The sequence below is a fragment of the Cherax quadricarinatus genome, chromosome 84, assembly GCF_038502225.1.
Source record: "Cherax quadricarinatus isolate ZL_2023a chromosome 84, ASM3850222v1, whole genome shotgun sequence".
Taxonomy (NCBI): domain Eukaryota; kingdom Metazoa; phylum Arthropoda; class Malacostraca; order Decapoda; family Parastacidae; genus Cherax; species Cherax quadricarinatus.
The window spans coordinates 15,539,507-15,552,119 of record NC_091375.1 but is presented as its reverse complement, the minus strand read 5'-3'; the positions used below and the strand labels follow the sequence as shown (position 1 = coordinate 15,552,119).

The 12,613-nt window shown below is 36.9% G+C and overlaps 1 protein-coding gene across 1 annotated transcript in view; it reads left to right on the top strand.

The window, feature by feature from the left end:
• DMAP1 (DNA methyltransferase 1 associated protein 1) overlaps nucleotides 1-11,762 on the top strand; it is a 15,383-nt gene extending 3,621 nt beyond the window's left edge. Inside the window, exons 2-10 of the mRNA XM_053799498.2 lie at nucleotides 1,830-2,059; nucleotides 2,395-2,558; nucleotides 3,849-4,064; nucleotides 4,665-4,772; nucleotides 6,146-6,325; nucleotides 7,070-7,220; nucleotides 8,115-8,269; nucleotides 8,808-8,918; nucleotides 11,585-11,762. Of these exons, the coding sequence (XP_053655473.1) occupies nucleotides 1,849-2,059; nucleotides 2,395-2,558; nucleotides 3,849-4,064; nucleotides 4,665-4,772; nucleotides 6,146-6,325; nucleotides 7,070-7,220; nucleotides 8,115-8,269; nucleotides 8,808-8,918; nucleotides 11,585-11,647 (1,359 nt within the window). The 5' untranslated portion in view covers nucleotides 1,830-1,848 and the 3' untranslated portion in view covers nucleotides 11,648-11,762. The remainder of the gene's footprint in view (nucleotides 1-1,829; nucleotides 2,060-2,394; nucleotides 2,559-3,848; nucleotides 4,065-4,664; nucleotides 4,773-6,145; nucleotides 6,326-7,069; nucleotides 7,221-8,114; nucleotides 8,270-8,807; nucleotides 8,919-11,584) is intronic.
• Nucleotides 11,763-12,613: the final 851 nt, after the last annotated feature.

The window sequence follows — 12,613 nt, the reverse complement described above, 5'->3', positions numbered from 1 at the left end:
CTTGATGACCAGTCAGGGGTGTTGAATACCACCAGGGGTCTTGATGACCAGTCAGGGGTGTTGAAGACCACCAGGGGTCTTGATGACCAGTCAGGGGTCTTGAAGACCATCAGGGGTCTTGATGACCAGTCAGGGGTCTTGAAGACCATCAGAGGTCTTGATGACCAGTCAGGGGTCTTGAAGACCATCAGGGGTCTTGATGACCAGTCAGGGGTCTTGAAGACCATCAGGGGTCTTGATGACCAGTCAGGGGTCTTGAAGACCATCAGGGGTCTTGATGACCAGTCAGGGGTCTTGAAGACCATCAGGGGTCTTGATGACCAGTCAGGGGTCTTGAAGACCACCAGGGGTCTTGATGACCAGTCGGGTTTTGATGACACTCGGGTTTTGATGACAATCAGGGGTTTTGAAGACAGTCAGGGGTCTTGATGACAGTCAGGGGTCTTGATAACAGTCAGGGGTCTATCGGTGATCCCCCTTATATATGCTTGGGTCCTTCAATCTTGTCCCCCAGGATGCCACCCACACCAGTCAACTAACACCCAGGTACCTACTTACCGCTCAGTGAATGGGGACAGCAGGTGTAAGGAAACACACCTAATGTTTCCATTCAGCTGGGAATTGAACAACGGACACTCAGTATGTGAGGTGAGAGCGTTGTCTACCAGGCTCGGTGGCCTGGTGGCTAAAGCTCCCGCTTCACACACACGGAGGGCCCGGGTTCGATTCCCGGCGGGTGGAAACATTTCGACACGTTTCTTTACACCTGTTGTCCTGTTCACCTAGCAGCAAATAGGTACCTGGGTGTTAGTGGACTGGTGTGGGTTACATCCTGGGGGACAAGATTAAGGACCCCAATGGAAATAAGTTAGACAGTCCTCGATGACGCACTGACTTTCTTGGGTTATCCTGGGTGGCTAACCCTCCGGGGTTAAAAATCTGAACGAAATCTTATCGTATCTTAACGCAATAAAGTCAGGATGTTGTCAGACATCCTGACTTATTGGCATTAGAATTCTTTAATCCTCAACTCCAGGATGCGACTCACACCAGTCACTTAACCCTTAACCCTTAAATGGTCTAAACGTATATATACGTTTTTTCAACATCTGAAAGTATGTAAAAAAATGTAGATCTTCTCTTTTGTTTTACCTTTGAAAACGTGTAAAAAAAACTTTTATCTACATCTTTTTTTTGTTATATTTGAAAATATGTAAAAAAAGTTGATCTACTTTTGTAGCTACGAATTTGAACGTTGATCTGTTTGGACCGTTTAAGGGTTAACATCCAAACACCTACTTAGTGCTAGGTGGGGCAGCAGGTTTAAGGAAATATGCTGAGGTCATGGCATTGTACATTCTGAATTTAGAGAATTAAGCCCTACCTTTCTTTTCTCTCAAATTTTATTGATTTCCCTTTTTCCTGATTTTATATATATATTTTAGTCCACTCCTGATCTCCACTTGTGGGAATATAGACAATATGGCATTATATAGTCTTTGTTGACCCTGAACCCCAGTTCATCAGTGTGAGAGTTGAGGCCGCTACCAACTGAGTAGTGTTTATTATAGCCATGCTTCTATGATTTGTGATTTTAGTTAACAATTTTTCATAATTGATTAGGGTTTTGGAGTTTTTTTTTTTTTTTGCTAATATATCAGACAAAGTTTTCACATTTAAGGTTTGCTAATAACCAGGGACCTTTGCTGTGGCCTTTCAGATACACGTATGTTCCTGGTATCAAACATACAGTGATGACAGAGTGAGACATTTAAACTATTATGTTAATTACTTATAATATTACTACTGCTGTAATAATGTGGATTCAGTTAGCTACACAGGAGTGAGATGGCTGATGTGCGAGACATCTTGGAACTTGAGCGATCACCCACTCCAGAGGTGAGCAAGGAGGTCATTCTAGGCCTGCGTAAAGATGTGCCTAAAAAGAAGAAAGAGAAAGAGGTGATGCGGCGACCTGAAGGCATGCACAGGGAGCTATATGCATTACTCTACTCCGACTCTAATAAAGATCTGCCTCCCTTGCTGCCAACTGATAGTGGTAAGTGGCATCCTAGATGTCTTGTGATGGTTAAAGTTTGCATGCCTTTTGCTAGAAAAAATTGTATAACCTTTTCCGAATTTGTACTTGAAAGGTGAAATATACTTTTCTTAACTCTTCAGGTGTAAATTTTATCCTTTGGCTCTCTTTCAGGCTTCAAGCATCTATTAAGAGGAGATTCTTTTTTCCTTCTATATGTAGTATAAGGGAAATGTTCAATGATCTGGAAGATCATTGCTTTTTAAACAATTATTTTTTAAATTTGTTATGGGGTTGAAAATAGTAAGTATCTAAGTGAAGTGTTTTTATTAAGACATAATAATATATATTTTCAGGTCAAGGTTATAAGAGTGTCAAGGCCAAGCTTGGCATGAAACGAGTGCGTCCATGGAAGTGGATGCCATTTACCAACCCTGCTCGTAAAGATAATGCTGTCTTGTACCACTGGCGGCGTGTGTGTGATCAGGGCAAGGATTATCCATTTGCTATGTTTAACAAGGTATGATCTAGTTAATTTTTGTTTTCCTATGAACTGTTTAGAGGGACATTTGAGTTATAGTATTGGCATGCCTCTGGCAAGGCAGTGATGGAGGGAGTGATGGTAAAATTGTTTCTTCTTTTTGGATCATCTTACTTTGGTGGGAGATGGCTGGTTTGTTAAAAAAAAAAAAAAGGGGGGATCTTTTGTGTAGCAATGAGTCAAAAAATGGTTAACATTAAAATAGCCACAGACATATTTACAGCATTTGTAAATATAGCCACTGATTTGTTGTAGATTAGAATTCTAGACATTGTATATTAAATTATAATAATAATAATTTATTTCCACCAGTTACATACTCTATATAGTTTTTAAAAAGTTAAATTCTGCACAAGCAGAAAGTCCCACATTTCAGGCAAGCTAGATATTAGACACAATTAACTGAACATGAAAATATTATTTGAATATGTACGTGAAGACATTAAAGGTATATAGACATGAAGTAAAAATAACTCTAATGATGAAAGTATAGATTAAAAATGAAGTGTTACAGGAATGGTAAGAAAAATGACGAGTTAAATTCTAGCCAAATACATTATGTTATCGGGCAGAATATCATGTTTACAACATTATGTTATCAGGTAGAATATAATATTTACATTATGTGATATTTAATACAATAACTTAACTGTATGACCATAAATGAGGTTAACTGAGTGCCAAGTTTAACATGATTAAGTTGTCTGAGGATGTAATTATTAGATTAATGATTTTTAAGTAACAAAACTCAGCAACAATGTTAATAAATGATTACCTGGAGTACCTGGAGTTTACCCGGAGAGAGTTCCGGGGGTCAACGCCCCCGCGGCCCGGTCTGTGACCAGGCCTCCTGGTGGATCAGAGCCTGATCAACCAGGCTGTTACTGCTGGCTGCACGCAAACCAACGTACGAGCCACAGCCCGGCTGGTCAGGAACCGACTTAAGGTTAGGTTGATCTGATGATTGTGGGATGGATCATCATCTGTGTTGTCTGGTACCTTCCAGGTTACCGTGTTGCCAGCCAGATCAGTGGTACTCATGATGATCACTCTCTGTTGTTGGTTGTGATTGATATGTTAACTCTCGTAATACATAATGAGATGATGTGTCTAGCTAGATCTGGTGCTAGGTTTATATTTTTTATTTTATCAGCGTTTTAGATAATCCAGCTGTGTCTCATTTATTTTATACAGAAATGCTATAGTTGTTCTGTTCGTAAGTCCATATTTTCCACAGGAAACTAAATACATATACTTTTTGGTCTTCAGAAAGTCGAGTTATTGACATATTCAGATTCCGAGTACAGTGAGCACTTACTATGTGATGGCTGGACAAGGACAGAGACAGATATGCTCTTTGATTTGTGTCACCGATTCGACTTACGTTGGCCCGTCATCCACGACCGCTGGCCGTCGCATCTCACCTCTCGTACCATGGAGGATCTTAAAGAGCGATATTACAATGTTACAAACATACTCAAAAAGGTAATTTTCTTGTGCTGTGTCCACCAAAACAATCTTTTGTGCAGCATTTTAATTTTCATGAACCTGTGCAAAAAGGATCTTACCTGTTCATTAATAAATTAATATTGGAGACTATAGAATAATAAGGCATTATTAATATAAATAAATACGTGGATATAATTACTAAATTTAAGAAGAAAAACTTTCATGACTAGTTAATGGTCCAAGTTGGACTAAAACATCATAATTTGTGGGTTGTTTAAGTATCAGTGACCTTCTATTCAGGTTATTTATGTGTATCAGTGACCTTCCATTCAGGTTATTTATATGTATCAGTGACCTTCCATTCAGGTTTAAGCTTTTCTTATTTAACTAATTTGGTCAAAATCAAGAGATAATTGTATATTATCGGTTGTTATATCAACATGAAATTACCCTCAAGCATTTTCAAGATAAGTGAACTTTGCTAGAGAATGTTTTTTGTTTACTTGGTAAGGGAATTTAGCATTGGATGTTCCTTGTATGTACTTATCTATTAGTGTGGCTCTCTTCCCAGGTCTCTGCAGAACACACTGGGAATTTTATGGTCTGTGTGAGTTTGAATGTTATTTACACTTTCAGGTTAATAATGTATCTGGACCAGAGGGTAAGATCGTCAATTATGATGGCGACCATGAACGACGCCGTAAACAGCAGCTCCTCAAACTCTGGGACAGAACACCAAAACAGGTAGATACGGTTACTGTACTGTTTTTTCAAGGTATTTTGTCAGTGAGATTGAATCTCTAATATCAGTCCTGGAAAAAACTGCTTTCAACCCCTGATCATGTTAGTTAACAAATGAATGAAGTTTTTAAGTTCTCCAAATTATAAAAAAAGTATACGTAATGAATGTGGCAGTGCTTGCTAGAAGCTAGACAAGCAAAATGAGATTACAGTTCTTTCCAAATTCTTGGGCTTTCTTATTTATAGGTTTTGATTATTCAGCATAATTACTGATGGTCAGTCAGAGAATAGATTCAGTTATCAAGCATTTTACTGGCTCAGCGACTCTTGTGTGGATCTCTCTGTTTAGTCATTAATTTTCATGAATGTCACTGTTAACTGCTGGATTAGAATGACATATTCACAGAGATAAAGTCTCTGAAGCTTATGAACCCAAATCTGAGACACTATTTGTTTTGCACACTTAACTCCTTCACTGTCTGTGCCGTAGTACTATGGGTTTGCCGTCTCTGTCCGTACCGTAGAACTGTGTGATGAGCTCACCTCACTCGGATAAGCAGTGAGCAGTAAATTTGGGCCTAGATATGAAAGGATGTGTCAATATGGTAAGTGTGCACCACATAAAAAAAATCCTGCCCCATGCAGTGCGTACTAATAGGAAAAAACTGCGACTGTGTTTTTGGTTTAAAATAGCAACTTTTTGGTGTATTTTTGGATGGTTTTTATGACTGCATTCTCAGTTTCTTGGTATCAATTAATGGAATGGAAGATATGTTATAGAAATAGAGATGATTTTGATTGGTTTCCAGACTGGAAGTAGCTTGAAATTGAGCTCAAAGTAGTAGAAATATTCAATTTTTGCCATGTTCTATAGTAAACATATCACCTCAAAAATTTTTTTTGAAAATTCTTGGACACTGTGGACACTTTTCAGATCTGGGGTCTGGACACTCAAAGAATTAATTTTGGTTTATTCCTGTTTTCTATTTTCACAGGACCTTCAGAAACATAATCTCTTCTCCCTTCCTCGTCAGTTTGGAAGGACAACTACAGTTCATTAAAGTGACTAATTAGGGTTCATTTTAACTGTCTTAGCAGCTCAGTCGTTTCTTAATTGCTGTAAATGGTATTTATAAGATCATTGGTTCATGGATCTAGTTTTATTAGAGAATTATGGACTTTTTACAGCTTTATTTAGAATATTATAATGTAATTTTTGATGGTACAAAAATTACATTATAATATCTGAAGATGTAAGATTACTGTTATATAACATTGGAAGATGAAAAAGTACTGTTATGTTAGATATATTGTACCTCTATTCAGTTGGAAAAATTGATCCTCCCTTTGTAATAGCATCTTATCTTGCAATACAGATTGAAGAGGAGCAGCAGCTGGTGTGTGAGCTTCGTAAGATTGAAGCTCGTAAAAAGGAGAGAGAGAAGAAGACGCAGGACCTGCAGAAACTGATCAGTGCTGATGCTGATGCTCGGAAGATTCCCAAGACAACCAAGAAAAAGATTCAGCAGACAAAAGTTGCAAAGATGGATACGCTGGTAAGATTCTTCATATTCAGAAATAAATGCTTTGTCTATGTCTGAAGTATATCAGTTAGTTTTAGAAGTGATTTCATGTTTGTAAACAATATCAACAGCAATTTAATCATTCCTGGTATATTGTCTTTTACTGTATGTCTTTGATGTTTTTGTTGCTTGCATTATAATTATCATATAATGATACTAAGCTTGGAACAAAGTAAAATGACTTGGAGAGCATATAAATCTGTAGGGGAAGGAAGGCAGGGTAGGGGTCAGCCCTGAAAAGGCTGGGGGGAAGGGGTAAAGAAGGTTTTGTGGGCGAGGGGCTTGGACTTCCAGCAAGCGTGTGTGAGCGTGTTAGATAGGAGTGAATGGAGACGAATGATTTTTGGGACCTGATGTACTGTTGGAGTGTGAGCAGGGTAATATTTTGTGAAGGGATTCAGGGAAACCAGTTAGCCGGACTTGAGTCCTGGAAATGGGAAGTACAATGCCTGCACTTTAAAGGAGGGGTTTGGGATATTGGCAGTTTGGAGGGACGTCTAAGCTGTCGTATCTGAGCTCGTCTGCAAAGACAGTGATTATGTATGATTGACGGTGAAAGTGTTGAATGATGATGAAATTTTTTTTGTTCTTTCTTTTTTGGGTCACCCTGCCTCGGTGAGAAACGGCAGATGTGTTAAAAAATATATAATGTGATTTTGATTATATATATAATTATCTTCTACGAAGAGCTCATTGTTTCTTTATTCTTCCTATCAGCCTCCAAGCCTGGATAGTTGTACAGGCATTAAGTTCCCTGATGTGAAGTCCTCAGGAGTCAGTTTAAGGTCACAGCGCATGAAACTTCCTGCGAGTGTTGGACAAAAGAAAGTTAAAGCTATTGAACAGCTTCTGACAGAATTGAATTTAGGTGAGCTGGTTGTGTAGTGTTGTATCCTTGTCTTCTGTGACAATAGTCACTTATACAGCAGTGTTTAAACTCGTGAAATATTTTTAATATTTTTATCAGTGTGTTTTGGATTATGGAGTATAAGTTTAGACTGTGTTTTTTATAGTCATCTTGCTACATTTGCAGAAATACTTATACGCTGTATATGGTATATGCAAATAGAAAATGCGTTGAAAGTTATTGAAGGATTTAATTAAAATTAAGGAATTGTCATTAATATATAATTTAGTTAATTTTAAAAAGGCTGGCTGCCATAACTGTATTAAATATTGTGAACAGCTTTGTATTTGCCAATGTATATTGTAATGTTTTGTTCTGCTAACAGAGAGCCCTTGTTTTGTTATGCTAACAGAGCCATTATTTTGTTCTGTTAACAGAGAGCCCTTGTTTTGTTATGTTAACAGAGAGCCATTATTTTGTTCTATTAACAGAGAGCCCTTGTTTTGTTTTATGTTAACAGAGAGCCATTATTTTGTTCTATTAACAGAGAGCCCTTGTTTTGTTATGCTAACAGAGCCATTATTTTGTTCTATTAACAGAGAGCCCTTGTTTTGTTATGTTAACAGAGAGCCATTATTTTGTTCTATTAACAGAGAGCCCTTGTTTTGTTATGCTAACAGAGCCATTATTTTGTTCTGTTAACAGAGAGCCATTATTTTGTTCTGTTAACAGAGAGCCCTTGTTTTGTTATGCTAACAGAGCCATTATTTTGTTCTATTAACAGAGAGCCCTTGTTTTGTTATGCTAACAGAGCCATTATTTTGTTCTGTTAACAGAGAGCCCTTGTTTTGTTATGCTAACAGAGCCATTATTTTGTTCTGTTAACAGAAAGCCATTGTTTTGTTCTATTAACAGAGAGCAATCCCATGGCAGTAGAGGAAGTGTGCCAACACTTCAATGAACTCCGCTCTGATCTGGTGCTCATGTACGACCTTCGCACTATTCTGCTCAACTATGTGTTTGAGCTGCAGACACTCAAGCACCAGTGTGAAAGTTTAATGCCAGACAAGGTTAGATTACTTTAGCTACTTTAGCTTTCCCTTCTTGTGATCACCCCTCAAGGAAAGTTCCTTGGTGTCGGTAAGGAGCTCTTGTTCCAAGGAATTGGATGTGACCATACCTTCTTCAGAGAGAACCTGATTGTCTTCTATTTCCCCAACCATTGTATGAGCCCAATGAATTTATTTCTTTCCATGAATATAATAATAATAATAATAATAATAATAATAATAATAATAATAATAATAATAATAATAATTTTCACGTGACTAGTTTTTTTGGGTTTCTTGCATTGTCTCTCTCACTTGCAGCTTTGTAATAGTCCAGGGTAGACCATAAAGTCATCCATTTTCAAGTTCCAGTTTGTGAATTATCTCTGCCACAGTACAGTACTATTATGATTTTTATTTTTTATTCCCTTTTTTATGATTTAGAATATCTTGAGATTGGAACAATCTTCATCAAACAAAATATTTATATCAGGTGAACAGAAATTCCTGTATTAAATTCCTCTCTAGTTTTCCATACTGACAGTAATAACTGTGTCAGGTTTTGGAGATTCCTGAGTCACTGACCATCAACACTGGCGAGGAGTCGCCAAGTCGTCCTCGAGCCATTTCTGAGATGATTGATGCTGTAGCGACTCCCACCACACCTAATGTAAGTTACCTCTGCCTTTCATTGCTTCATGCAAGCGGAGATCTAAACCAAGAGTGCTAGATTCACCATGACAAGAGTACTGTAGTTCTCAAGTTGTAAGATATACTTGTCTGTGAAGTATTTTATGTATGAATATTTTGTGTGCACAGTCTAATAGGCAGTTTTAAATAATTATTGTTAATTATAAATGAATGTACAGTATATAACTGTACATTGCATAAACATGTTGAAATTATTGGTGCATTTGCTGATTGTGTATATGAAAGAATTAAAAAACTTAAGGGTTGTCATAGAGTACATGTGGATGCACTGTATAAAGAGAGAGGTGAGGGGTGAGAGAGGGTGTAAGAATTATAGGGTAGGGGTTGTCTTAGGAAAGGATGGAGGGACAGGGTAAAAGAGGCTTTGTGTACAAGGGGCTCAGACATACAGCAGGCATGTGAGTGTGTGTTAGATAGTAGTGAGTGGAGATGAATGATTTTTTGTACTTGATGAGCTCTTGGAGCTTGAACAGGGTAATATTTTGTGAAGAGATTCAGGGAAACCGGTTAGCCGGACTTGAGTCCTGGAGATGGGAAGTACAGTGCACTTTAACCCTTTGAGGGTTTCGGCCGTACTAGTACGGCTTATGACCCAGGGTTTTTGACGTACTAGTACGCCTAAATTCTAACGCCCTCAAATCTAGTGGGAGAAAGCTGGTAGGCCTACATATGAAAGAATGGGTCTATGTGGTCAGTGTGCACAGTATAAAAAAAATCCTGCAGCACACAGTGCATAATGAGAAAAAAAAAACTTTGACCGTTTTTTTGGAATAAAACAGTGACTTTGCACTGTATTTTCGTATGGTATTTATTGTTGTATTCTAGTTTTCTTGGTCTCATTTTATAGAATCGAAGACATATTACAGAAATTGAGATGATTTTGACTGGTTTTACAATGAAAAGTACCTTGAAATTGAGCTCTAAGTAGCAGAAATGTTTGATTTTTACCAAAGTTCAAAAGTAAACAAATCATGCCAAGCGTCCAATACACGTCAACTGGTGAGTCTGATATTCTTTCGCAAGTGCACCGATATTATTTATACCATTTTTTACACTAATGCAGTAGTCTGCATAACAGTAAATCTTCTATTTTTTGTGAGAATAAAAATTCAAAGTAGAAAGCAAAAGAATGTAAGAGGGGAATTGAGACATGACTAATGAACAGAGGAAATGTCATTTTAGTGCCAGTAATGTCTTTCTTGTTTATTCTGGACCCTATTCGGAAATCGGCATCTTTTGAAATTTGTGTGAAATTGGCAAAATTGCTAAATTCTTACCACTGTACTGGATAGTTGAAATTAGTAAATGGGTGGTTTTTTACATTCATTTGATAGAAAAAATGGAGTTCTAGCGAAATATTCATGTTTTTTATCGACTAGTACAGTGGAATTGGCTGAAAATGGGGCTCAAAGTGGGCAAAAATCGCCAACGCGTAAACATCACCGAGACCACTAACTTTCCGAGAGCATAATTCCATAAGTTTTCCATCAAATTTTATACTTTTGGTGTCATTATGATTGGGAAAAGATTCTCTATCTTTTCATAAGAAATGTGTTTTTTTTTTTTTTTTTTTAAATTTGGCCGACCCTGAGAACGAGTCTCGGAGAGGGCCTGTCGACCCTCAAAGGGTTAAAGGAGGGATTTAGGATATTTGCTGTTTAAGAGTGACATCTAAACTGTCATATCTGGGCACCTCTGCAAAGACATTGATAGTGTGAATGATGGCAAAAGTGTTTCTTTTTTTTAGGGGTCATCCTACCTCAGTTGGAGACAACCATCATGTTAAAAAAAAAAAAATTTGTTGATTATACACTAGTTAAATGTATGGCAGAATTGTACTTCATACTTTTTGGGAGTATGACTGGAGATGAGCTGAGTGGATTTAGAAATAAAAGGGATGTGCATGGAGACGTCCCAGGCCAGGACCCATCCTTGAAAACCTACCTGTACATGTATATACCTGAAAGAGATTTGTGGGGTTAATCATATACAGTAATTAAACAGTGCTTAGATAAAGGAAAATAGCTGTTTCTTAAATTTATTTAGTATATTTGGGAAAGGTATATGACAGAAATTTACTGAATGTTTTGGAATCTTTTGAAAGAAAAATGTGTCAGTGGATGCCAAAAATGAGACCATAACATTTTATTATTATTGAGATACATATACAGTCATACTCCACCCTACGTCATTAATTGGTTCCAAGAGCTGTGATGTAACCCGTTTCTTGGCATAAACTTGACATAAAAATGTCTTAAAATGACGACAAACACTGTAAAGCTAGCATAAATAACTTGCGAAAGAATATAACTATTGCTAAACCTTAAAAAATACTTAAAACACATTAGTCATATTTTTTAAAGAATAATGAATACAGTTAAAAATTTATGATGTAGTTGATGTTGCTGAGTGACATAAAGTCGGATATAATGATGTTCGCTGAACTGAAATTTACTCTAGAAAAGTGGCGTAAGGGCGATTTTGATGTAGGCCAAAATGACCTAAAGCAGGGTATGACTGTACTGGAATAGTTGAGGGGGAAATACTGCTCCCATAAACCACCAACTCTTTAACTAATATTATTATTGACTTAGATAATTGACACGCACTGTTTTCTCATTACAGAGGAAGCGGAAAGCAGCGCTGGAGCAGAGCAATGTTCTCAAAAAGATCAAATCAAGGACCTAATATTAGAGTTAATATTAAAAGTGTATTAGCAAATTTTTAATTCAATTGGAATATTTTTACTTATAATTTTCTCATGCCTCTCATCTGTACTTATGAAATAAAACTGTATTAAATACATTTTTTATTGATAAAGCAAATATTGGTATCAGTAAAGCGCTGTATCTGTTTTTGGCCACGACATATCAAACAAATTTCATTCTGAAAATGTTTAGTCCTGTAATTGTTACAAAATTAGGCGATATTTATTTCATATATTTTGAAAAGCCCCTGATTATAAATAGCATTTTGGGTACACCAAAACTAGAACTTAAAACTAGTACTAGTGATCCATGAACATAAGTACTAGTATTAGTACTTATTAAGTTTTACAAAATTAAGTTCTCCATGGTGAAGTGGAGAAGAATTCTTCTTCTGTAAGTTACGTGTGTCTTAAGAGACAATTAAAACTCCAGGAGCAAAGTGGGATGTGAGAAGTGGGTTATAGTAGGGGCATATAGACAGATTTTGTTAGTAGTTAGTTGAATGTTTAAGGAGTTTTGAGCTGAGGGACCTTAATGCTAAAGTGGGTCAGACACTTATAAACGGAGTAAAAAGAAGAAATTTTCATTTCTTTTTTGGGTCACCTTGCCTTGGTGGGAGACAACCTGTGTGTTATAAAAGAAAATAAGTTGTCTCAGGATAAAATTATTAATTGCAATGATTATTGGAAGTATCAAAATTGTATATTACAGTGGCAGTATCAATATGGTATGTTTTCCTAGAAAGCATCATTGGATTTTGTGAAGTCTCACCTTCTTGCAGGGTAAGTGATATGTCACTGCCAAATATAACATGAAAGCTAATTATTTGAATTATATTGACCAACTTTTCCCCAGATCCACGTAAAAAAGAATTCAGAGCAATTTAATACAGGTGCTTCTCGTCTTATGATGGGGCCATGTTCCGATGAACCAGTCCTAAGTTGAA